Source organism: Hyalella azteca, unplaced genomic scaffold (genome assembly GCF_000764305.2).
Source record: "Hyalella azteca isolate HAZT.00-mixed unplaced genomic scaffold, Hazt_2.0.2 contig10335, whole genome shotgun sequence".
Taxonomy (NCBI): Eukaryota; Metazoa; Arthropoda; class Malacostraca; order Amphipoda; family Hyalellidae; genus Hyalella; species Hyalella azteca.
The window spans coordinates 488,734-512,112 of record NW_025940379.1 but is presented as its reverse complement, the minus strand read 5'-3'; the positions used below and the strand labels follow the sequence as shown (position 1 = coordinate 512,112).

The following is a 23,379-nucleotide window of genomic DNA, read 5'->3' as shown; positions in this document are numbered from 1 at the left end:
GCTGCCTTTAAAAAGTAATTTTTAAACGTATATTATTCATTTTGTTGTCTATATATATATATATATATATATACCGTATCTAAGTGGAATTTATTTTCCATGCTGTGCTGGATGAATTATATGTGTTGTACCTTTAACCTGGTAATGAAACTCGTTTTCTAATTGATCTTCTGTTATACTGGCAAATAATGTTATCAATGTTTCAGGCATGACTTGGCTAATCCTGTTCTCTTTCATTCTGCAGGAGAATTGTTACTTGCTCTCAATCGACCAACAGAAGCGGAAAAGTTCTATAGAGTTTTAATAGACCGGAATCATGAAAATAAGGATTATTATCTAAAATTGGAGAAAGCCTTAGAACTTTCAACTGTGGAACAGAAATTAGCGCTTTATAAGGATTATAGCCTCAAGTGAGTGGTCACAGTGGTCTTTTGTCCTGTTATATAGAAAGTACTTTTTGTTGTGTGAAAACCTATAACATGTAATTTGAAATAGTTTTATGTAATAAATGTTATGCATGGTCTTTTGTCCTGGTATATAGAAAGTACTCTTTGTTGTGTGAAAACATACACCATCTAATTCAAATTAGTTTTTTTTTATTTATAAATGTTAGGTATCTGTTGATTGCTCTGTATATCTGTTTTGACTGTATTTAGATTCCCGCGAGCTCACGTGCCTCGCCGTCTTCCCTTGAACTACGCGACGGGCGAGGTGCTGGAGGCGCTGCTGGAGCCGTACCTGCAGAAGTGTCTACTGAAGGGCGTGCCGCCGCTCTTCACGGACCTGCAGTCTCTCTACGACCAGCCTGGCAAAGCTGAGCTCCTCGAGACCCTCATGTACAGATACCTTCATAATCTAGAGACCTGTGGCCGCCTAGACCCTAGTGGTGAGTTGAATTTTTGGTACGTGAACTGTCAACTAACGAACCCATAGCTACTTTGTGAGGTTTGGTGGATATCGTTCTTGTGTGAGAACCATCCAATAATTGTTTGCGAATTGTGACGGTAGATTTTTGTTGAGTAGTTTTGTAGAGTTTAATGAGAACAAATTAATTACTTATTAGTCTAGATGTCAAAAATAAATTATGTCATTACAGTATTGAAGGACTAGTGTGGTTGCAAGTGCAACACGAGCATCTTTGCTAATATAAAATAAATAGTGTCTAAAACTTTCTATAAGAACTCCACTGCCTGACACAATTCCTTAATGTACGAGCTGTGATGGTGCAGTGGTGAGACTGTCTCTCGCACCCAGCGCCCGGGTTCGAGTCCCACTGAGGACAAGTTCTACCGGGAAGCTCAGCTCATGGTCAACTCAGCCATTCATCCAACTCTGGTTGATAAATGAGTACCTGGCTTGTCCAGGGTGTTGTGTAATGCAATCAAATGGTTCTGGCGGGTCAGCGAGCCAGTGATGGTCGTAGAACTACCAGTGGCACCGAGTGCCCGGAAAAACTGATCTATCACCCCCCCTCCCTAGTCGCCACTGCCAGGATGGGCAATTACAACAACAATTCCTTAATACTTTTTATAATGTCTAAGGATTCACACTGGTTCATTTCTAATTTTGGCAGATGAGAGTAGCGACAAGGAGCCGGCGTGTATATTGTTTGTGTTGATGTACCTCGCCGAGCACCACAGTCACTTGAACAACACAGAGACGGCACTCAAGCTCCTACAGAGAGCCCTCGACCACACCCCCACCCTCATTGAGCTCTATATCATCAAGGGAGATATCCTCAAGGTGAGAAGTTTTTTCACTGTCGAAATTCATTACTTGGGGCTGTAACATCACGGTTTTCTAGTATATCCGTTTCCAATTAATAAGCATCTGCTTTTTTTATGAACATCTTTTATGTGGTATCTTGAATTTTTAGATGAATTCTCGTTCTGTTAATTATTTCTTTGGTTTCATTAAACCCATGCCAGATTTTGAGTTTATGTTGATGGAGAAAGTTATTTTTACCTACACTTCCTGGTGACACGCACAGTGTTGTCTTGCAAAGCTATTCATGAACGACATATCCATCTCTAGATTTAGTCTCAGATTCTCCCTGGCATCGACGAGATAATAGAGAATTAATATTGTATGGAATTTAAGGTGTGTATTGTTTACAGAGGGCAGGAGACCTCTTAGGCGCCGTGGACGCCGTGACAGAGGCCCAGACGCTGGACACCGCCGACCGCTATGTCAACAGCAAGACAGCGTCATTCATGCTCTCTGCCAACCTGATCCAGGCCGCGCAGGACATGTGCTCCAAGTTCACGCGGGTCTGTTTTGGGAACGTTGCGATATGGCTCATAATTCACTCGGGTGCTCTGCCTTAAAAGCATTGTTGAATTAAAATGAATTAACCCGGGGCGGAATCGGGAACATTGCTAGATGGCTTATAAGTCACTCCTGTGCTCTGTCTTGAAAGCTTTGTTGAATTAAAACGAATTAACCCGGGGCGTTTTTGGGAACGTTGCAAGATGGTTCCATAATTCAATCGGTTCTTTCTTGACATTATTGATAAATTATTACAAATTTACACGAGTCTGTCTTTAAATCATTCTTTCATTGCTCCAAATTAACTAGATTATGTCATGACAACGTAACAAAATTGCACCAAATTATACCTAGTCACTCTTAAAAATTTACAAAATTTTCAGCTAATATGGAAGAAAATGAGACTGAATTCCATATTTTGCTCCGAGTTTACGGAGTGAAGAGTTGGCAAGTAACATGGCAATATTGCTTGAACTTTCCTGTACAACTGAAGAACTGAGAGTACAATTGGTGGTAATTGCATCACTGCTGCTGTTTTCCGTGGCTCTTAGGCTATTAAATTTGACTTTCAGGGATAATATGTTTAATCTTGGATTCACTCGTCCTTAATTTGTAATTTGCTTTAACTATTAAGTTAACGGAAAAGTGTGTGGAAGTATTTTAAGTAAGTTGCTACATTTTTGTTTCATCATTATCAGTTTTTTTTCACTTAACTACATCCGAATGCTACCGATATCAAATTAATTCTAACAAGTGGCACTTGGCTAATAAAATTAGGCTTGTGCAGCGTGGACAACATCTGCGAGACAATATCTATGTTTCCTGTAAGTAAAACGTGACTCGCTTCCAGAAAAACTTTTGGCTTCCATCAACGTTGATTTTATAGTTAACATTAACATTAATATTATAGTGAATATTATAGTGTATTGTTGTGTGTGAGCAGGAAGGCGTGAGTGCTATGGAGAACCTGAACGAGATGCAGTGCATGTGGTTCCAGAACGACTGTGCGCACGCCTACTACAGACTCGGCCAGTACGGCATGGCGCTCAAGATGTGTCATCAAGTCGACAGAGTTAGTCTATGTGTTTACCCCTGCTGTTTCTATGACATGTTTACTACCGTTGAGTTAGTCCATCTAATTATTTTTGTTTATCTGTGTTGTTTCTACGAGATGTTTACTACCATGGAGTGATTAGCCTGACAGTCAGTTTTGTATTGTATATTCTTCGGCGAGTTCAAAAGTCATCATTGTTAATCTGTTTTCTTTTCATATGCCTGTTCTAAGTTATGGACTTAGAATCGCCACAACACAATGTTTCTCAATACACTGTTCTTACAAATAATTCCTCCTGTCTTTCTAATACATTTTTCCTCAATGAATGACGCTGTACATTATCACTGATAACCTCGCGTACCAACATTTCCATATCGGTTAAACAAGGAATATTTGTGAGCAGCACTTCACGGAGATCATAGAAGATCAGTTTGACTTCCACACGTACTGCATGCGTAAGATGACGCTGCGTTCGTACGTGCAGCTGCTCAGGCTCGAAGATGTGCTCAGAAGTAACGAGTTCTACTGGGAGGCCGCTATACTTGCCATCACCATTTACTTAAGGTTAGTGTTTAATATGTGGACGAGTGGTCGTTCGTGAGTACCGTCAATTGGGGTGACTTCGGCCGCGGGGGTGACTTCGGCCACAATCACAACAGAAACAAATGGCAGCAAAACAAAATAATAAATGTTGGCCAAAGTGCTTGGAGTGACTGGCCAACGTATATTATTTTGTTTAACTGCCATTTGTTTCTGTTGTAGTGGTGGCCGAAGTCACCCCCGGTGGCCAAAGTCACCCCACTTGACGGTATAGTTGTTGTGCTGAGGGCTGGACACGTAAATAAGTGACTGACTAGCTGTTGTATTTGATGAGTGATTACTCATAACTAGGGTTGACCTTGACTAGACGTGGCGTACGTATGTCTTGTGTTAATTTCGTTAAGTCGTTGCATATGACTACTTGCTCTTAATAAGTCATTGCTCATAACCAGCTGTGGTTGTGCGCTACCTCACTGCTTGATTATTCGTGCATTTGTTATAAAAAAACAATGTTTTTCCTCTGTGCTAGGCTTTTCACTGAGCTTAATCAATTTTGAAATCTTGTAATTCTGTTACTTTTTCCGTACCGTGAGGACATTGGATACAAAATTCATAAGTTTTTCTCTTAGATATCCCAACGATTGACTTTTTGCACGACTCATTTGTTGCCCAGTGTCCTCGTAATGCTTCATAATTTCCTGACCAAGTTATGGGGCATCAATGTTATTGAACTAATTTTTTAAGCATTACCTCGTACAGCCTGCTCCGAAGGTCTCTCATCACCAGTGCTGCCAACTCTTTCAATGACTTTCAAGCTAAAACCTGTCATTTTCAAGCAAAAATACACTAAATATTCAAATTTTGTAGCTTAGAAGATCATTTTGCATACATTTCCCTGCTAAAGCTCATTTATTCCTGCTAAAGCTTATTTAGTCCCACTAAATGCATTGAAATTATGCTAGATCTAGCAGGAAAATAGCTGGCAAAACTGCTCATCACTACATAACATGCCATCACTACCTCAAAAACAGCAAGCTCTATAGCATACATCATGATATACTGTATTCTAACACCGCAATTCATCAGGGTAATGTAAGGCGATGTAACACGTATTGTTTTCCCCCTCAGATTACACGACAAACCAATCACGGACGTCACCTTCGAGAACGACATCAACACCGGTGAGTACCAAAATATTAAGAAATAATAATTTCAGCATTAATATATGACTAATAATTTTTATAGATTAATAATTAATTAGTGATTGACCTATTGGTTGAATTTATCCGCGTATTTGCCAATTGATGGACGTAACTTTGGTTTAGTTTGAACTTGGTTCTGCTCATGAAGCTCGTGAAATTTTAAAAATAGATTTAAATTCGTTATGATGGTGCCATCAATTTATTTTTGAGAAGGAGCATAGACGATCACTAACACTGAAAAGTCTAATATGTCTATTAATTCTTGAACCTTCATAGAGTAATCAAAAATGAACAACGCCCACCTCAATTCTATTGATCATAATTCGATTACTGCACGACCATAAAAATACTTGTTGATAGCTGATATGCGTCGGACTATAAAATCAAACCTCTCCGAAAGGGTTTGATATCCTTCTTAGCCCACGCTTTGCTCGACACATCATCTGACATTCTAACTAATAATCGAATCTCATGATCTTTGTGTTCTTCTGCACTGACCTTCGCTTCTTTTTTCGAATCTGTGATCAAATTTCCTGTATAATTTTTAAGTTTGAAAATCTTTTTAAATTACGATGTTTTTTTTTTTTTGCTTTCTAGAATTTATTTTGCGACGAGGTGTGCCTACTAAGCCTTTACCCGTTGCAATTGGCTCGCCACAAAAGTTGTATGATGGCTTTGCTTAGTTGTAGGATATAAACGAACCTCCAAGCTTTGTTATACGAGCTCACAGGTTGTGGAAACTACCAGCAATTGTGGCGGTATTGAAAGCTAATTATCGTACGGTTTTTCTTCTAAATTTTACTGTAGACAAATTCTCAAAGATAGTCAGTCCGGAAATGTTTGGTAGTAAATTGTCTTGACGTTAAGTAGTTGACGTAGGTTTTGGAACGCTTAAGCAAGTCGTGATCTATTTTGCGCCGTTTCTACGTTAATCCTTCCAGGTAACTCGGTCTACCAATATTTTTTGCCGTGGCTTTTCTTTGCGAATCCTACGAGGTGGTTCAATCAACCGACATTTTTGTCGTTAGTTTTTGTTACGTTAACCCTGCGAGGTGATTCAGTCTGGCGACATTTTAAGCGTGAATTTTCTCTGAAAATCTTGCGAGGTGATTCAGTCAACCGACATTTTTGCTGTGGGAACTTTTTCCACGTTAATCCTGCGAGGTGAACCACTCCTGCGGCGTCAGTAGAGGCAGCGTCTGGATCGCTCTCGTTGTGCATGTAAGGCCGGCGAGGCTGCGGCCGTAGCGTTCAAGGTCGCACTGATGGCATGCTTCATGGTGCTCGGCTCTCGTTACGCTTACGTGTTTTCTCTTCAAGATTTGATAACATGAGTCATTGTTGATTGATTTTTAGATACCCGTGGCCCGTTGTTCTCCAGTCGAACAAGAAGCAATATTTAATCTCATTGATTGAACCTTTTGAAGCCGAGTACATGCCTTGTATGCCCAAAACCTAGCAAGTAATCACAATTTAAAATTGTAATTATTTTTCAACAGTTCCAACTATATTCGATGTTTGATTCTACGAAATTGTGATGACATGTTGCCTTCCGCCTTCTGTTCCCGAACTGCGTAAAGCTCCTCATTACATTTGTCCAGTTAAAAAATTTGTTTAAGTCTTGAATTTTTTTGGTCAAATTCCTTATAATTCGCTTTGCAGCGAAAGGTTAAATTCAGATTGGATTATAAATGTTTCTCGAACAGCCAAAATGATGTCGTTTGAGCGCCGTCCTTAAAGGGCTTGCAGTTAACACGGTAATTAAGACGTATTCAGAGGCTTCCTCGTGTTGTGGTTTCTTCAATGGTCGCTCTTGTTTGTGGAGCGACGGTTGCTGCTGAAGGCCAACCTCTTTTTCGCTACGCCAGTGTCAACTAATAATCAAAGAGTGAAGTATTTAACGTGTACATTTCCTGTCTCATTGAGTTCTTCCTGACACAGTCTTCCCTATATTAATTTATTTATCGTTCGTATTGATTGCCGGGATTATGCATTGAAAATGTTTTCAAGTTATTATGTATCCTGGCGGGATTTCTTCGTTAGATAATAATGATAAGAACTTCCTCCGAGCGCTGCAATAGTGACGTTCTGATGCTAGTGCTTCCTGCTGCACACTGAGAGGAAAAAGTGACGGCACTTTTTCCCCTCATTCTCTGCGGTAAAAGTGCTTTGAATATCCAGTTTAGCCTGAAGCTGTTGAATCAATTGTCGGGATAATACTGTTCATTTTTATTCTCAACCACAATTATTGCAATCGTCTATAATTAACAACAAACGGCATAACTTACTAGAGTGACGAACATGCTAGAGATATTCTATAGGTACATCTACAAACAAAGCTATTTGTACAGCTTGACTAACTATCACTAGCCAGCACATAATAACAAACTACTGTTTACACTCATTAAATTAGTCCACTTTGTACGTTTAACGAAATATTCACAACTGAAATTCGGGACATGGCCAACATCTCTGATCAAGTCTCCTAGCATGTTCCTCTCGACTACAGTACTGGGGTCTGACGCTGTCGTGTGCTCTGCCTCCTCCTTGGCTCCATGAATCTCTTCTGGCCGGGCGATGCATTTGTTCGTCTCACCGTTGGCCGCCCCGGTGCCAGCTGTTGTGTTAGCACCGGATTCAGTCTGGTCACTCGCGGGTCCGATTCACCAGTCGGGAGTTTGACGATCGGGTGGTGCGCGATTACTTCCGCTTGGCGGTTGATGGCCGGTAGAGGCTGGACGAAGTTGACCCGCGTGTCGTCCGCTAGTGAAATTGGCTGACCCCTGCTCGTGCTGATTAGCCGTGCTGGTTGTGTCTCGGGAAAGGTCAAGGGTACATTTCTTGAACTTGAACTTGGATATACTGCGGACGGAACGACAGCGCCCTGCTGATTACCCAGAAATTGTGCTTGTGTATTGACTGGAGGCAGAGGTGGTAAGAAGTTTACGTCCGTATCTCCTTCCAAGGAGACGGTCGGTTGAGTGAAAATTGGCCTCGCGGGCTGATGGGTTGGTGGTTGTCGGGGAGTTTGAATGTCTGGGACCAAGTTGAGCAGAGGTCCGCCGGCGGGTACTGAAAAGTCTTCACCTTCGATCTCTGATATCGGTGTCGATTGTCCGCCGTTACTTGGTTGAACTGGCCTGGTAACGGTCTTCACTGGCTCTTTCCTGATGATGTTGGGGTTTTGACGCTGGTTTTCTCCCTGGTCTTGTTGTTTGTTGTTTTGGTTTTCAGGGCGTAAAATTGAATAGTTTACTATTGAGTGCATGTTACTTCCACTGCCCCGGGTTTGGTAGTGGTACGCTATCACGTTTTTATCTGTTGATCGTTTTGCCGGAGGCATAACCTTCAATTCAGAGACAACAGAAGGTTCTGCCACCAAGTAGTCCTCATCTAGATTTTGCAAAGAAGACGTAGGATATATGAACGTCTCCGACTGTTGTGAAGATGCGGTCGCGTATTTTACTTGACTTGCAGTCTCAGGGGATAGGGGCCTAAAGGACGCATGATGAAGTGGCCTGAATTGCCGATTTGGAGTGCCAAAGTGGCCGCTGCTGGGGGGACTGACGATAACTGGAATGTTGCCGTTCACAAATCTCAGAGGCAGTGGCACCCTCGAAAATTTCTCATCTGGACGTACGTTTGTACCTCGAGGGTCGTTGGCTTCTCCCAATTCATTTCCAACCGGTGCTGGTCTTACAGGGTTTTGTGCCTCGCGTTCCAAATCATTGAATCCGCCAAGGTTTTGTGAGTTGCCGGAATGGAATCCTCCGCCCTTAATGATGACGAGGTCTTTGTCTGCATAAAAAACTTCATCGGGATGTAGTCCTCCGAGCACGTCGTGGGTTAGTGAGCGAGGGTCAGGTAGTTCGGTGGGCAGTCGACTGTCGAATAGCTTGTCGAGTGTCGTGTACCGTGTATCGTGGTCGTCGGAAACCTTCGGTGGTTTGAATTGTCCTTTTGTGTGCGCGTTGCTCACCGGGCTGACGTCGATTGACAGTGTGTCGTCTGGAATTGGTCCACCGACGCTCGTGCCATCCCCGAGATCCACTGCTTTGCCATTGAACGGATATGGGAATTCTCCTGGCGTAATTATTGTTGGTTCTGGGCGGGATTGAAATTGATCTTGCGCTCCAAGTTGGCGTCCAATGACTTCGAAATGACTTTCAAAGTTTTGGTTAATGAGGGGTGTGGTGTCCACTGGAGATGGCCGCATTGGTGGTTTAGAGGGATTGATTGACTTTTCTTGATCGTGTACGGGCAAGAGATTGAAAGCAGGTAGCGGCGAAGGGAAAGTCGTGGCTGTAATACTTTTGAACGACGTCGCTCCTTCTGATCTGGGCTCTTGTTCTCCTACGACACGCGCGGTCCGAACTGGCGACAGGTACTGCCGTTGCGATGCTCTTCTTCCGAATTCAGTTGACGGTTGGAAAGATCCTTCGCGTCTTCCCCAAGTCCAGCGCTCTGCTGGATTGTGTCCATCGAGACTGGACTGCTGAGCTGAGCTTGACCAGAGTAACGATGCCATCACGATCGCTAGTCTGATAACGCTCGATGTTGCTTGCACTCCCATCTGTCGAAAAAAAACAATTCGTTCAGAACAAATTAATATTATACTTAATGACGTTAGTGTGCGCGTGTGTATGTGTGTTAGCCACCTGACCTTGGGAATATGTGTTGGTGTTTGAAGTCCTCATTTACAAACCTATTGAATGTGGAGAAAATTGCTAAACCTGAAATGTAATGTTTGAACGTAAATACATAATTAGATAAAATGGACAAGTTGGATGCAGCTAAAAGGTTTGAATTTTATTTTATTTTTAGTTATAATTTGCTGTCCATGGATACCATGAGCTTAAACCTGCTAGAGCTAACCCGACGACTTGGACTTCTATAGACGATGAAAAATATTTTTTTGTAAGTCAGATCATTAAAGTTCGTTTCACTGTTCTGGCTCTTGAACAAGTATCTAGATTTCATAAAAATATTCGCATCCCTTGGATTTATTGTTAGAATTATTTTTCTGTGCGCGTTTATTATTCAACACTCGCCAGAGAATGAGTTCCAGAGCTCGGGCATGGGATGCTTGAAGGCTTTCACTTATCCGGAGCTGCTTTCAAACTAGGGGAGCCGTGAAGCAGCTCGTCGCGCTCGCATCATTAAGAAGTTGAAAGGTCGCATCACGCTGCAGCGAACGGTTTTGGCATACCTCACTTTTTCTGCGTTCTTTTATACTTGGCCATGCATTGCAATTATGTTGTTTTTATTCCTCTATTTGGAAGTTTTGTGAAGCGAATGATGTCATTTGTTACATTTTAACATTTTTGACTTGTCAAAGTGAAGGTTGTGTCCACGGGCAACCTATCTCTGCTCAGTCGGTCAGTCCGTTTTTCGGAACTTTAAATTACCACTCTTAAGAGCATAGTTTTCTCAGCAATGTATTCTATTGCCTCAATAGTATGGCTGGCAATTTTAAATGAAATTAATTAGAATAAAATTGAAGCTTTCATGTGGCGATCACGTGGTGCTAATAGCCTCATGCATGCTCGGTAATTTATATGGACGGCATTGGTGTCACGATGACCTCGCTACCGTGCATGTTGAGCCTGCGCAAGACCTAATCTGAGTTCGACTTCTCGCAGGTCGACCATGTCAAGTTGTAGTCAGGGTTGACGGCCCATGCAGGCACTCCTGCCCGTGACGATCCTACGTTAGTTTTAACCAGCGTTCGTCTGTAGCTTTAGACACATTAATTTGATGCTTCAAATTCCATCGAGTCTTGGAAATAGAAGAAAATTTCCTGTAACGTTGCAAAATAAGTACCATTAATTTAGGGGGCTTAGTTATCACGACTTCAGAAGCACTGTTCTTGCCTTACAAGCATTATAAGCGTATTATTTTTACTAATTAAGTATATCCTAATTACATTACTAAATAGTAATTACTATAAATATTAAATTGAAAATGTTAATTAATAAATTATATTACTAAATTACTAAAAATAAACAGTTAAGCGTGAGTGATTTCTGCCCGAACACGACATCCTCATAAATGCAATTTCAAAATAAATATATATATTTTAAAAATAAGTTGACCGTCTATCGTCACGTTAGCGGCTATGAATGCGCTTATCCTAACGGGAGGCTCCCGCGCCACCACCTCCGACACGCCTGCGTGGCGCCGCGTGCATTACAAGCCTGCGTCATGCTCATGTCGGCACATCATTCCTTCTCCCTGGAATTATGCATGATGAACCAATTTCAATGTTGCATTATTAAGGACTTTTTAATCGTCCGTCGAATTTCATGTAAAAATATCTCTGATCATTTTACGAAACCATTTTTACCGATGTTGTTATTATGGGCTTCAATTAATTCTATTCTGCTGTTAAGTTTATACATCTACAAATTCAAGTTCTTTAAATGTGGTGGTTGATGTCAGCTATCATTTCTGTTGCTCCAGTAATCATCACAAGAATCATTACTTTCTGGTGCTAGTGATGAACGATCATTTGCTCTTGTAAGAGTGTTCAGCCAGGCCGCCATTACTGATCGTCGGCTGACAGCGAGCTACGTTTTGCGCAAAGGTTATCAGTGAACCTTGAAATTGTGCGCGGGTCGTCAGGGAAGGCTTCCAGCCTTATTGCCTAATTGTTGGTCTCGTTTCCGAAATCAGGTTAACCTTTTTTCGTTTGCATTTGCTACGCGTGCTTCACAATTGCATCTTTTATTGCGTTGATTTTTTATGCTAGAAGTGCAGCCCCAGCATGTTGAATTTTTTTTATTGAATGATATAATTTAATTGCTAGGGTCATTTAGGATTTTTCTAATACCGTATTCCGGCCAATGTTCTCGCAGGTGATCGGAATTTCGAACATCCTTGAACTTAACAAATTATGAAGCAATACCGGCTACTGATCGTTACTCAAGGTTGCCTCCTTTTTTATTACGTCATCTTGATTATCAATGGTTAGGCCTGGAGTGAAGAAATAAAAATAGGTTCCTTATGATGGGAAGAATGTCTGGTTAGGCGTTGACGTTATGTGGACTCGGGCGCTCCACCCATGTTTATTGTCTATGCTTGACTACGCGATGAGCATCATGATGTGCACGAATTCTTAATGGTGCCTATTGGGCTGGAGAGAATGTGCTCGATGACTGCCTTGGTCCTGCTGCACCTAAAATGCTATTAGCCACTGCTTTCATCTACGTGGAGAATATATTTCTGTCAGTGTTACAGCGCCTGTAACACGATTTAAAAATTATAATTTGATTTGGAATGGTGTCAAGAAACTGGTGTTCTTAGAATCGTGCTCGAGGCTGGCACTTATCTAGTCTGGACATAAACTTGCTCAGAGCGTTAACCCGCTGAGCCTGAGCTGGATGCAGCTGGTTTGCCGTGTCACAGAGTCCAATAATTTCTATTTAAGTTGCAGTCATAATTTCTCTTGCGCCGAATATGTGATTTAATGCACTGTAAATATATTTTATTAGTGTCAGTTATTGATTTCATCATTGAGAATTGTGAATTTAAACGGCATCAAAAGTCGTGCGGATAAGGTTTGTTTTCCGCAATGGAAAAGGGGACCATTCCAGTTCTTGTACATTTCAAGAACAAATTTGTTATAAAAAATATTTCTGCCTCGAAAACTTGAAAATACCTCGGTTCCAATTATCGATGATCGATTGTTCGCTTGGATGTTTAGAAAATAAATTATTATTTACCATATATGTCGCATAAATAAAATATGGGTTCAGTGCTTTAGACCTTGAGAAGAGTTTATCCAGGCCATGGGACCAGCTTTATGCCAAACGCGTGTTGTGGAGCTAATTAACTTTCTCGAGACCCTCACAATTGAACTCACTTCTTATTCTTAGCACGGATTGTCACCAAGTGCAAGTACGAATATTTATAAAACGCCTAAATTGAAGGAAACAAAATAAAAAGGCGTCTCACCTTGGTTAGTAATTACTGCAGATGGATTCAAAATCTTGATTGCTATTCTTGTTCAAGCCTTGAATGTGCGGAGAACAGTTCGTGTACAATCAAGGCTGACCTCTGATATGTCTGATAGACTTGGATCACTTGGCCAGCAAGGCTGGACGCTGCTATCGCACGTGTGTCCCCGACGAACGTAGACAGCAGACTAGCGAGCTCGACGTCGTGTTGGGCGTCTTCGATACCACGCACGCATGCTGCAGTGTCTCACTCAATAGATTCCGCTGGGTCCGGGGACTCCCTAATGTTCTGGACATCTGGAATCTCCGGAATCGCCTCCAGAGGTTCTCCTGCTTTCAAAATAATGAATGTTGCATGAATATTTTCTGTTCAATAGTTTGCCTCCTTGATCATTGCTTTGAAAAATATTCTAGAAATTAGTCGTTAGGCGATTACTCCGCGATACATGAACTTTGTGATGACTAAGAGCACTTTTGTAGTGAAGAAGCTCTAATTTCATTTTCCCTCTGACACTAATCGCACTGACGTTACTAACATATTAAGGGACTTGCCCCAAAGATGCATTACTTTATTTCAATGTGATTTCACCACTCCATGAATATCATCCTGCCGATTACCACAGTCGCTTCAAATCTTCGAATGAACGCGATGCCTCAGCATTTATAATACGGGCGAGATTTCAATAAACTTTAAAACGAGACAACCCAACATTTAATTTCCGATTGAGATTAAAAGGTGAATCTCCTAATGAGATTAATTGGAGTTAAACATTCGAATGAGATCACTCAGTGTTAAGATTACGTATGAAGTCACTCATCATTTACCTTTTGAATGAGATCATTCAGTGCTAATTAATATCACATAAGAAATCACTCAAAATTTACTTTTTGAATGAGATCACTCCATGTTAAGATTACGTATGAAATCACTCATCATTTACCTATTGAATGAGCTCACTCAACATTCAGCTTGTTCCTGAGCTCACTCAACATTCACATTACGAGCACTCGCCAAGCAGTGTCTGGTGATAGCCTTCTTGCACTGGTGCAGCGGCGCTCAACTGAAGGAGCGACAGCCTATTTGTGGCGACAGGATGTCGTGGGCAGCCTGCATCGCTGCCGCTGTGTGCTTTCCGGCGGGCGAGAGATACGTGCTCGTGCCCTTTAGTATACTAAGCATCGCGTGACGCGATATCCATCGCTGGCGATGCGCACTCCTGTCAACTTACGTATAATTTGACTTTATGTGACTCGGCCTCTATCGCAGGAGATACGTACTCGTGTCCTTTACATATACCACGAATTGCGTGACGCGGCATCCGTCTTAGAAGATACGCGCTCGTGCCCCTTGCGTACGTATAACCCAGAAGTGCGTGACTCTGTTCTCATCGCTCTAATCCGCCCTGATAGCGCTAATTGCTGTAATGATGACTGATGGTGCGTTCGCCACGTTTGTTTATGGCTGCCAGATAATTCCGTTCTAATCATGTATCAATATGGCCGGATCAATCAATCAATGTATCAATATGGCTGCAATTCAACTCTGCTATGTTGCATTAACCTTATTTAACAGTTTATTTTAAAATTTTCGACTAAGTGCCGTTTTAAAATAACGTTTCTAGCTTCGCCTGCATCTCCAAATTTACAAGCGTAAATTTACGTTTGCCGATAATGTAAATGTTATTTTCAAGCGTCGATTCTAACTACATCTTGATATTTACTTAATTTTTTGCTTTTCACTCTGCTTCAGTGTCAATTAAGTGTATTTTCAGATATTTATGTTAATAGACTGCTATCTCCTATTAGATGACAGAATTGTAGTGTCGATTATAAAGGGAGTTTAGTCTGTTATGTTCAATTACCATCTGCTATTTTAGAGCGTCTGATTCATGTCCAATTATTATTATTATATCGTCGAGACGTCATACATGAGTGGCTCCTGGCACCGCTGACATTGAACGTATTCTTTTTTTGCCTCGTTTTCTCATAGGAACGAGATAAGTTGGAGCTGAGTCACGTTGTGCTATTTCCTTCTTGCATTTTTGTGCTACCGTAATCTAGTGTTGAGACTGACTCACGTACAAATACTTTGAACAAATTAAATGCCTGCATGTGTTGTCACTGAATATCAAATATACATATTTAGTTTGCTGAACTAACTGTATGTTGAATATGAGATTCTTGCCGATCGTGATTTTATATCCCTGAGTAAATTTTAGTCATGCAAATTAATTTTTCACGTTTCAACTATGAATTACTTGATTTAAACCCGTTTCCATTTAATTTGCTTTCATTACAGGAAATTAGAATTTTATAAGCAAATGTACGAAAATAACCTTGTTATTCCCGCCATCTATATAGGAGCGATACAAAATCCATCAAACTGTTCCAAACGGTTCGATGTAATTTAAAAAGTTATGTGTAGAAAAAGCTACCAATTATTAAGCTTTATAATATAACAAGAATAATCTTTAAAGTCACCTTGCATCTACGCAGCTCCTAAATATGCCCGCTGCACCTCATTGATATTCAGTGGCCGTACTCCTGTACTATGTCCCTGCTTGTTGAACCCTCCTATGAGTGATGTGCTTATATCGACGTCTGCATGGTCAACCTTGAACATCATCCTGCATCTGCTGCTCCGTTTTGTGATTCAGATACTCTACTCAGAATTAACTCTTCATTATCATTGTGGGAAATTCGCTAGGATAAGTTGGAGATTATCGTATAGCTATTGTTCTTTTCTTCCATAAACTGGCTGAAACTGGGTGAGTTGAGACTGTCTGTCATAAAATAATAGAGGTACTGTCCTAAAATTTGACTGAATAAGGTATAAGATTATTAAGTAAGTACTGGGTCCTAGAAACCGGAATTTTTCGTGTTTTTCTGTGAACTTGTTTGGACGGCAATCTATCTTTCTCTATCGCGCTCGTTCTGATTCTGTTGATGGTTATTATTGGTGTAGATAGTTATTAATCATTTTAGATCACCTACGTCACCGATCACTGGTCATAAAACATGTCGACATCTTCGAGCGCGGCTGTAAATTATAGCATTCATTGCCTTCTTTTCAAAGAGTGCATAAGCAAACAAGTTGTAGTTGTCACCAAAGAAGAAGTGCGCTGAGCTTGCGGCCGCTTGTTCGGCGTGCGGTGTATATGCTCTGACCCTCGACTCCTGCTTCTGGAGAAACTTATATTTACGAAGGCCAAGGCCACTTACTCGAGCGTTGGGCGGCTGGCGGGAGACTGCTACATGCAGACGCTGCCTCAAGATTAACAGCGTTTGAAATATGAAACCAAAGTTGTATAGTTTTTATTGTATAGAAAGGCGTTGCTCTCTCAATTGCTCTGAGATGAGTTATTTTATGCATGCGTTCCGTATATTGTGTCCTCTTTGCAATGAGTTCATTTGCATTGACTGGAAATTATTGGCAATCGTTAGAATTTATACTTAAATCATATATCATTTTTAATTAATTTATTAAATTTAGTTTCTCAGATTTTATTTAATTAAATGTCATGAATTGTGCGTGCACAAAATGCTTGTAGGCGAGATATGGACAGGAAGGTCGAGTGCCGCGGCCTTCCGATGACGTGGCAGACACGGCGCCTCCCCGTGTACCCTGGCCGCTATAGGTGCCGTCCGCTTGGGATGCCCTACTACATTTGGTTGGGTGAACGTACATAATAATTCTGTTTTTATATTCATTATTGGTTATTTGTTGTGTTATTGTATATCGAAATACGGTGTCCACCGTGTTATCGGCGGCACAGGTTCTGATAGCTTGGGATGCCTCACGACATTTGGTTGGGTGAACGTACTTAATAATACTGATTTTATATTCATTATTGGTTATTTGTTGTGTTATTGTATATCGAAACACGGTGCCTGCCGTGTCATTTGGCGGCACAGGTTCTGACAGCTTGGCATGTCCCATGACATTCTGCTGGATGTTCGGAAACAAACGTTAATAATGTTCTAATGTAATATTCATAATTCTTATGTATACATCCTTATTTTATTTCAAAAGCTGACCTATTAAAAATTTATGGCCTAATGTGAATGTTAACATGCATGTTAGTGATTACTTGTCAATAATGGTCTCAAATATGTTGGGACTTATTTTATTAATCCACTCGACAAAAAAAATTGTTAATAGCCTTCTGTTTCGCAATCACTTATGATTTCGGACTGGAATATACTACACCTTGTGCATTTTCAGTTTCAAAGGCAATTTTTGATAAATAGATTGCCAAGCTCAGCAGCGAGACGGATTGGGAGAGGTCGTGAGGAGAGAGCTGACCTTCCACGCATAATATATGATAGCTTTCTTTTCTTTTTTTTTGTTAGGAACACAATAACAAAAGCAGTTGATCGTCAACTTATTTTATTAGTTGTTTTGCGCCGCTTCCAGTTTTGATCTTTTTATAGTTCATTTAATCATATTAACCTCTATATTGTGGTTATTATTTCAGCCTTCAATACGATACTGATAGAATGGTCCAAGTTCATTTAATGCCAGGACTGTATCTGCATTCGCTCTGTCTGCGTTCATTTTAATGCCTGCATGGAGCGACGTCGCCGTCTAGCGCAGTTATTGCAAGGAAGGAAATGACGACATGACCTGTCTTTATATATTGTTTTTCTTTGCTTGTTTTGCCCCCGTTATGATAAAGACTAGCATCAGCGCTGTGAAAAAATCCAGCTTAGCGATCTACATGTCGGGGGCAGGGGTCGACTCCGACCGTTGACTTCACTGTCGCTGTGACGGCTTTCATTATCGCATGACATTTGTTACCTCTAACTATTCGTTATTCCTTGGCATCTGCTAAGCGTGGGCGTGGCTGTAATTGTGTAGGGAAATTATGTGCAGTTTTTTTTGGTGCCGCAAGGTTATGCGTTTTATATTTACTGAACAATCTCCTGAACGTATTTTAACCGTCATGATCCATGTCCTCTTGATCATTGGCCGTCATGATCTCGAGTCTTCTTATAGTAATAGCCGATACTTTGAATATTCGCGAGGAATACCAATTAATTTTTAGCATTAGGAGCACCTAATAATATGGCTGGCAAAAAAAACTGATGAATTTAGCAGTGCATTGCCTAGCTTGCTACACCATTATATCTTTGCTAACGCTCATTCTATAATTAAATCATTCTTTTACGAACCGGTAGCTCCTGGGAACGATTTGAGCGCAATTTCGAATACGACTTGAGGGCTTGAGTCTTAGTCACGCAGCTGCCCCAGTTCTCGCCTTTGTCTGCTTGTGCGGAAGAAAAAGTTACGCACTGAATTGAACTTCTCATACACACGGTGCAATTTTTTTTTTTTTGCAATTGACTTGACTGCCTTTGAATTTGATTATAAAATAAGGTTTTTATGACTCAATCGCTGCACTGGAAATCCTCTCTACTCGCACTACGGTTTAAAGGTAGGTTCGTGTGATGTCATCACTGTTTACTGCGCGTGCTGTGTTACCAATGACCATATGTGCCGCCCGATGACCTCATCGCCACGTCACATCGCTGGCAGGTCCGGTCCACCAGGCGCCTCACTCGTGACGTCATGAACGTTACTGTTGCTGCATGATAATATCATCATATCATGCATATCATGATAATATTATCATGCAGTGGTGCTGCTGATGTGCGTGATTGCTGCACGCTAGTATTGCTATCGTGTAATAGTGCTGCTGCTGTACATGTTGAGCCGTGCTGCTGCTGCACTATGATATTGCTATCATTTAGTAGTGCTGCTACTGCTTTTACTGCTTACGGAATATTATAGGAAATATTAATATGAATAATAACATCATTAGGTATGATAATTGCAACAATTCTTTTGTTTGTGAATCCTTATGCACTACGGCCATGCCAATAGAAGATGTGAGCCATTTGAGTTACCTGGTATATTCTAGCCTCCTAAAACATACAAAATTATTTATATTATGCTCCGCAATGCTCGTGCTGAATAGCTAATGTTATCATTCAGCACGGAATATCAATAGTCGAGCATTGCGGAATTTTATACATTTTCTGCATCTTGAATTTTTCCATGATTTTGGTCTCGGGAGAGCAAAAGTAAAAAAAAAATTGTTCGAGCCGTGCAGCTAGGTCTCACTATGTGCTTCCTTTATGAACAATGATTGTATTGGATGCTTTTACTATTCGATCGTTATTATTAGATATGCTGCACTTATTTACCAACGATGAAGAGGTATGATGGTTCAGAACGAATTCTAGCAACGGAACGGGCATAGTTGCATTGAGCTCCAATTAAGCAGCTCAGCTAAGATCATTACTCGTGGCATTGATGTCGCCATGAGATGACGGCTGAGCGCGCCGCTAACGAAGCTTTATCACTTCATTGTGTTGGAGTGCTACGTGGCTCCTTCTCTTAGCAAGTAGATCTCGAGAAAGAATTTCGTTTCGTAGTCGCGATATTTTTTTTAACGTCAATCTTATTGTTCACTGCGTTGTTCATTATTTCGGTTGTGCATAAAGTGTCGGGACTTACGTTTGAAACTTATTCTTTTTATCGTTGTTTTTCTTCAGTTGAGATTCGTCTCAATCTAGTCTGGATGAATGGAATTCTTATTAACAAGCAAGCTCGTGAAGCAATATTCTATTGATCCCAGGCAATTAACTTTCAAGGCTATCAAACTTGTTAGTTACACAATTTACCAAGTTGATGTTTTCCTCGCTCACGCGTCGTATGATAAACTTTTTATTTCGCTGCGCTTTGCAAGCGATTTAGTACTATGCATGTATTGAATATTCATACAACTACTGGCAACAATTAGCTATTTAAAATGTCGCAGTTTTAGGAAAAGTACATCATATATTCAGTTTTTAAATTTCGAGTTGTTTCAATTATATAGATAGTTATGCTACCGACCCTTCAATGTGAAGTTCTAAAATTTACTCATTCGAGTTTTGTATCACTCCACATATCCGTCAGTTGTTTCCTACTTTTTGTGAACGAGAAAAAAGTTGATGCGAGTCACATGCGTGTAGTTTAATCACATATCGGTTTTGGGAAAATGTTACGTGCCTGTTTGTGCCTCAGGTGTTCAAAGGTCGTTGTTCATACGAGCTCCATTGGTCAAAGGCTTGTCGCGCGTGAGTTGAGCCAGGTGGCACCCGTTAATTAAGCTTTTACAGTAAGCGGTAGCATGGTTCCATCTTAAGCTGAATTATAAGTAATTAGCCAGGAAATATGGTCTTCATTGAGGGTTATGCTTCGATAAACAATTTCGCTTCTTGTCTCACTCCAATAAAAAACTTTGAAGACGCATATGTTTGGAGAGCATTGTTCCGTGAGATCGTTCGCAAAGCTTGAAAATCTATTTATTTGTATGCGTATATCACTTGCTTTCCTGCATTACGATCGCAGTGGCATGACTAGGATCGTACGTTAATATTTACTTTTTACCAAGTTAGTAATGCCTTAATAATAAAAACGCGCGTTAGAATTAACTATTTACTTTTGGTAAATAACGCATGCTGCTTTAACCAATTGTGAAGAGACGTGAAACTATGATTCCTAGAGCCATGTGAAAATCCGCGGTGCGGTATCTTCAGGCTTGTGCTGGCACGGCATCCATAAGGAACCAGTTGCGTGGCGACCCCAGGTTACGACTGCTATCAACGGAAAAGACTGTCTGCCTACCCTGCCTGCGCTGGAATGCTGGGTTCGGGAAAACCAGCACCTCTAAGCTGGGATGTCCACAAAAATGTGTTAGCCTGCTTCGTTAATCAGCTCACGTTTTAATTGTTTGTAGGCGTGCTTTATGACGCCGTTACGCCATGTTGTATGAATATCCCTCGGCCGCAGTACAGGGTCGAGTTTGTAAAAAGCGTTCCTACTAGCGCTGAATTACGACGCTGGCCATTTCATTTATCCTCATTTTAACAATTCGCACGAACGTCGGGTGGCATCTTTTTGCGTGAAACACGTTTCATTGATGTGATAAAACACACACTCGGTGCAATTTTTTTTATGTTGGAATCTTTTTCCGATCAACGAAGACGTAATTTTCAGCTCTCGGCATAATGGAAGACCTGCGTTATTGTCAGTGTTCGATAAGCTGCCTCTCACAGTTTGTGCCCCGATATTATTGACGAATTATTGCCGTGTTCTGCTGGCTAATCACGGACTTCACGCGTGCGTGTTCTCTTCCCATTGTGCGCTATGTGTTTCAAATTCTCTCGACCTCCCCGAATGAGGTCATTTCTATTCGTGTTCTGCTGGTCAAACTCGAATACCGACAACACTTGTGAATTTTTATACCAATTTCGACGCAATTTATCGCGGATCTTCCTCGTAGAGTGCTTTATATTCTGTTTGAAATTATCATCCTATGGCCTTGAGGCCAGTAAAATGCATTGCGTTCTTTAAAGCCTTGTTATTTCCCTTGTTACGCCTGATGATATCATTTTTCGTGGTGTCAAATATCTCAGAGAAGCATTTAGCAATGCTTACATTTTCATTTATCTGGGGACATCATTCTGTGATAGTTCTTCGAATTTATAATGGTGTGACTTGTCACAAACATAATTTATGATGCAGTAAAGAATTACAATTCTTACCAATGCACTTGCATTGCTTTAATATTATAGTGTTGCCGAGCTTCATTTGTTAGACGTCCTTCAGTCTGTTGTTTGGAGCGTCTGCTGGCTCACTGCAAGTTGCAACGACCTTCTTCTCGTAAATAACTGATGATTTTTGATCGCTTCTTTGCATCTCAATTCAGGCCTACATTGCTAACAAGTTGTGCATTATGGTGGGAGTCCTCATAATTAACCATGAAACTTAGTGGCTCTACAATGTGTCCTGTTCGCAAAGGTTTAGTTTAGTTTTGGTCTCGCGTTCTACGTACTCGTGTGCGTTGATGCATGTCTATTTTCAGATCACTGTCACGAAAACTGTTTGTAATTCAGAGCAGATGGAAATTCCTGTTGATAAACCATGTTGGTAATATAAATGAAGTAAATTATTCTAGAAATTTATTACCTTCGTAAAATGATATGTTGTCTCTGCCGGCAATGAACCTGCCTGCAACGCATATATCAGCAAGGTCACCTTCGAGTCGAGAGCTGCCGCCTCTTCTTCTCGTGGTCGAGATTGTTTCGTTGTTCATCGACTTAAAATTTACTGGAAGATTTCCGTGTGGCCAAGCCACTTACGTACGGTTGTTTCTCATTGCGGTAGTTATTCCTGACAATGTTTCTGTTTCATATATAGTTTAAAGACATTTAATAGTTTGCAATAACCTTATTATCCCAGTGTGCTCTCGCTTAACAAAGACATGTTTACACTAAGCACACGAATCGGTCATATAGTCCAAATTGATACTTTTTGCACGTAGCACTGATACGCCCTCTTAATGGGACACCTGGGTCAGTATGGCACACACAAGGGTACAAAGTATGTCTATGTTTAGGTTAAAGTGTTACTCATTTATGATTTATCTGAGTGTAGCTTCGCCTCCTATACCTGGCTACCTGGCGTGTTCGGGTGACTTCTCCACGTCTGCTCATGTGCTATTCATCTCGTATTTCTCGTACTAAATTATCCAGAAAATTCTTATTTTAACGTCCAAAGTAATCCTGTGCGAATAAGATTAAATTTTGTTCGTCTATATTCAGATGATGCCATTTAAATTTTATTCTCGTGGAATTAAGAACAAGCATGCATCATCATACTTGTTTTAGAAGGGTGAAACAAATGTTACACGTGTCCTTTTAGGCTGTTTTTATCGCCACTATATGCACAAGTAGCATCTTTGAACTTTTATCATGTAAAGTTGATCAAGTTGGTTAGTTTTAAAGGGCAAGTAACTGCCGTCAGTGCAGTCAGCTCAACTGATGTGCCGTTAGCGACAGACGTCTCAGCCTCAGTAAAGCAGCTGGCGCCTTCGTGCTTCCCTGCATTGACTTGTTAACTCTCTCCTCTGCTAGAAATATGTTGGCATAATTATATTAAATTTCGACTCATGACGCGGCAATCGCAGTATTTCTCTTTACTATGCTCTGATGTCTGTGAAGGTAATTTAACCCTCTACCGCCTGACATGAGTAACCGGAGCCAAATTGTCACAAGCCTACTTCCCAAAAAGGATACGTTCTAGTGAGCGCAAAATAACTTGCACTGATGGTTGCCGCCACGTACGACAACTTTGAAACGTTCTCAGTTGCGTACAAACGTTCTCAAGTTGCTATACACTCAATAGTTTACGTATAATTTAAGTTGAAAGTTTATGTTCCCGGAGGGAACCGCCACATACGGCGGTAGAGGGTTGTTATCGTACAATTTTTAATTTTTTACCTCCCTGGCATGGATTTTGTTC

At 40.9% G+C, this 23,379-nt stretch overlaps 2 protein-coding genes across 2 annotated transcripts in view; one reads left to right on the top strand and one right to left on the bottom strand.

Annotated features, from left to right (window-relative positions):
* LOC108682361 (N-alpha-acetyltransferase 15, NatA auxiliary subunit) overlaps positions 1-23,379 on the top strand; it is a 37,956-nt gene that overhangs the window by 3,907 nt on the left and 10,670 nt on the right. Inside the window, exons 6-12 of the mRNA XM_018171504.2 lie at positions 245-410; positions 657-886; positions 1,574-1,743; positions 2,118-2,270; positions 3,212-3,340; positions 3,726-3,886; positions 4,991-5,043. Of these exons, the coding sequence (XP_018026993.1) occupies positions 245-410; positions 657-886; positions 1,574-1,743; positions 2,118-2,270; positions 3,212-3,340; positions 3,726-3,886; positions 4,991-5,043 (1,062 nt within the window). The remainder of the gene's footprint in view (positions 1-244; positions 411-656; positions 887-1,573; positions 1,744-2,117; positions 2,271-3,211; positions 3,341-3,725; positions 3,887-4,990; positions 5,044-23,379) is intronic.
* LOC108682362 lies at positions 7,279-13,357 on the bottom strand. The gene is made up of 2 exons (XM_018171505.2): positions 13,021-13,357; positions 7,279-9,637 (listed from the first exon to the last, which is right to left on the bottom strand). Exon 2 carries the CDS (start codon positions 9,635-9,637, stop codon positions 7,568-7,570), a length of 2,070 nt encoding a protein of 689 aa, XP_018026994.1. The 5' UTR covers positions 13,021-13,357; the 3' UTR covers positions 7,279-7,567.

Coding starts and splice junctions, on each gene's coding strand:
- LOC108682362 (XM_018171505.2), bottom strand. CDS start 9,637: ATGGGAGTGCAAGCAACATCGAGCGTTATCAGACTAGCGATCGTGATG.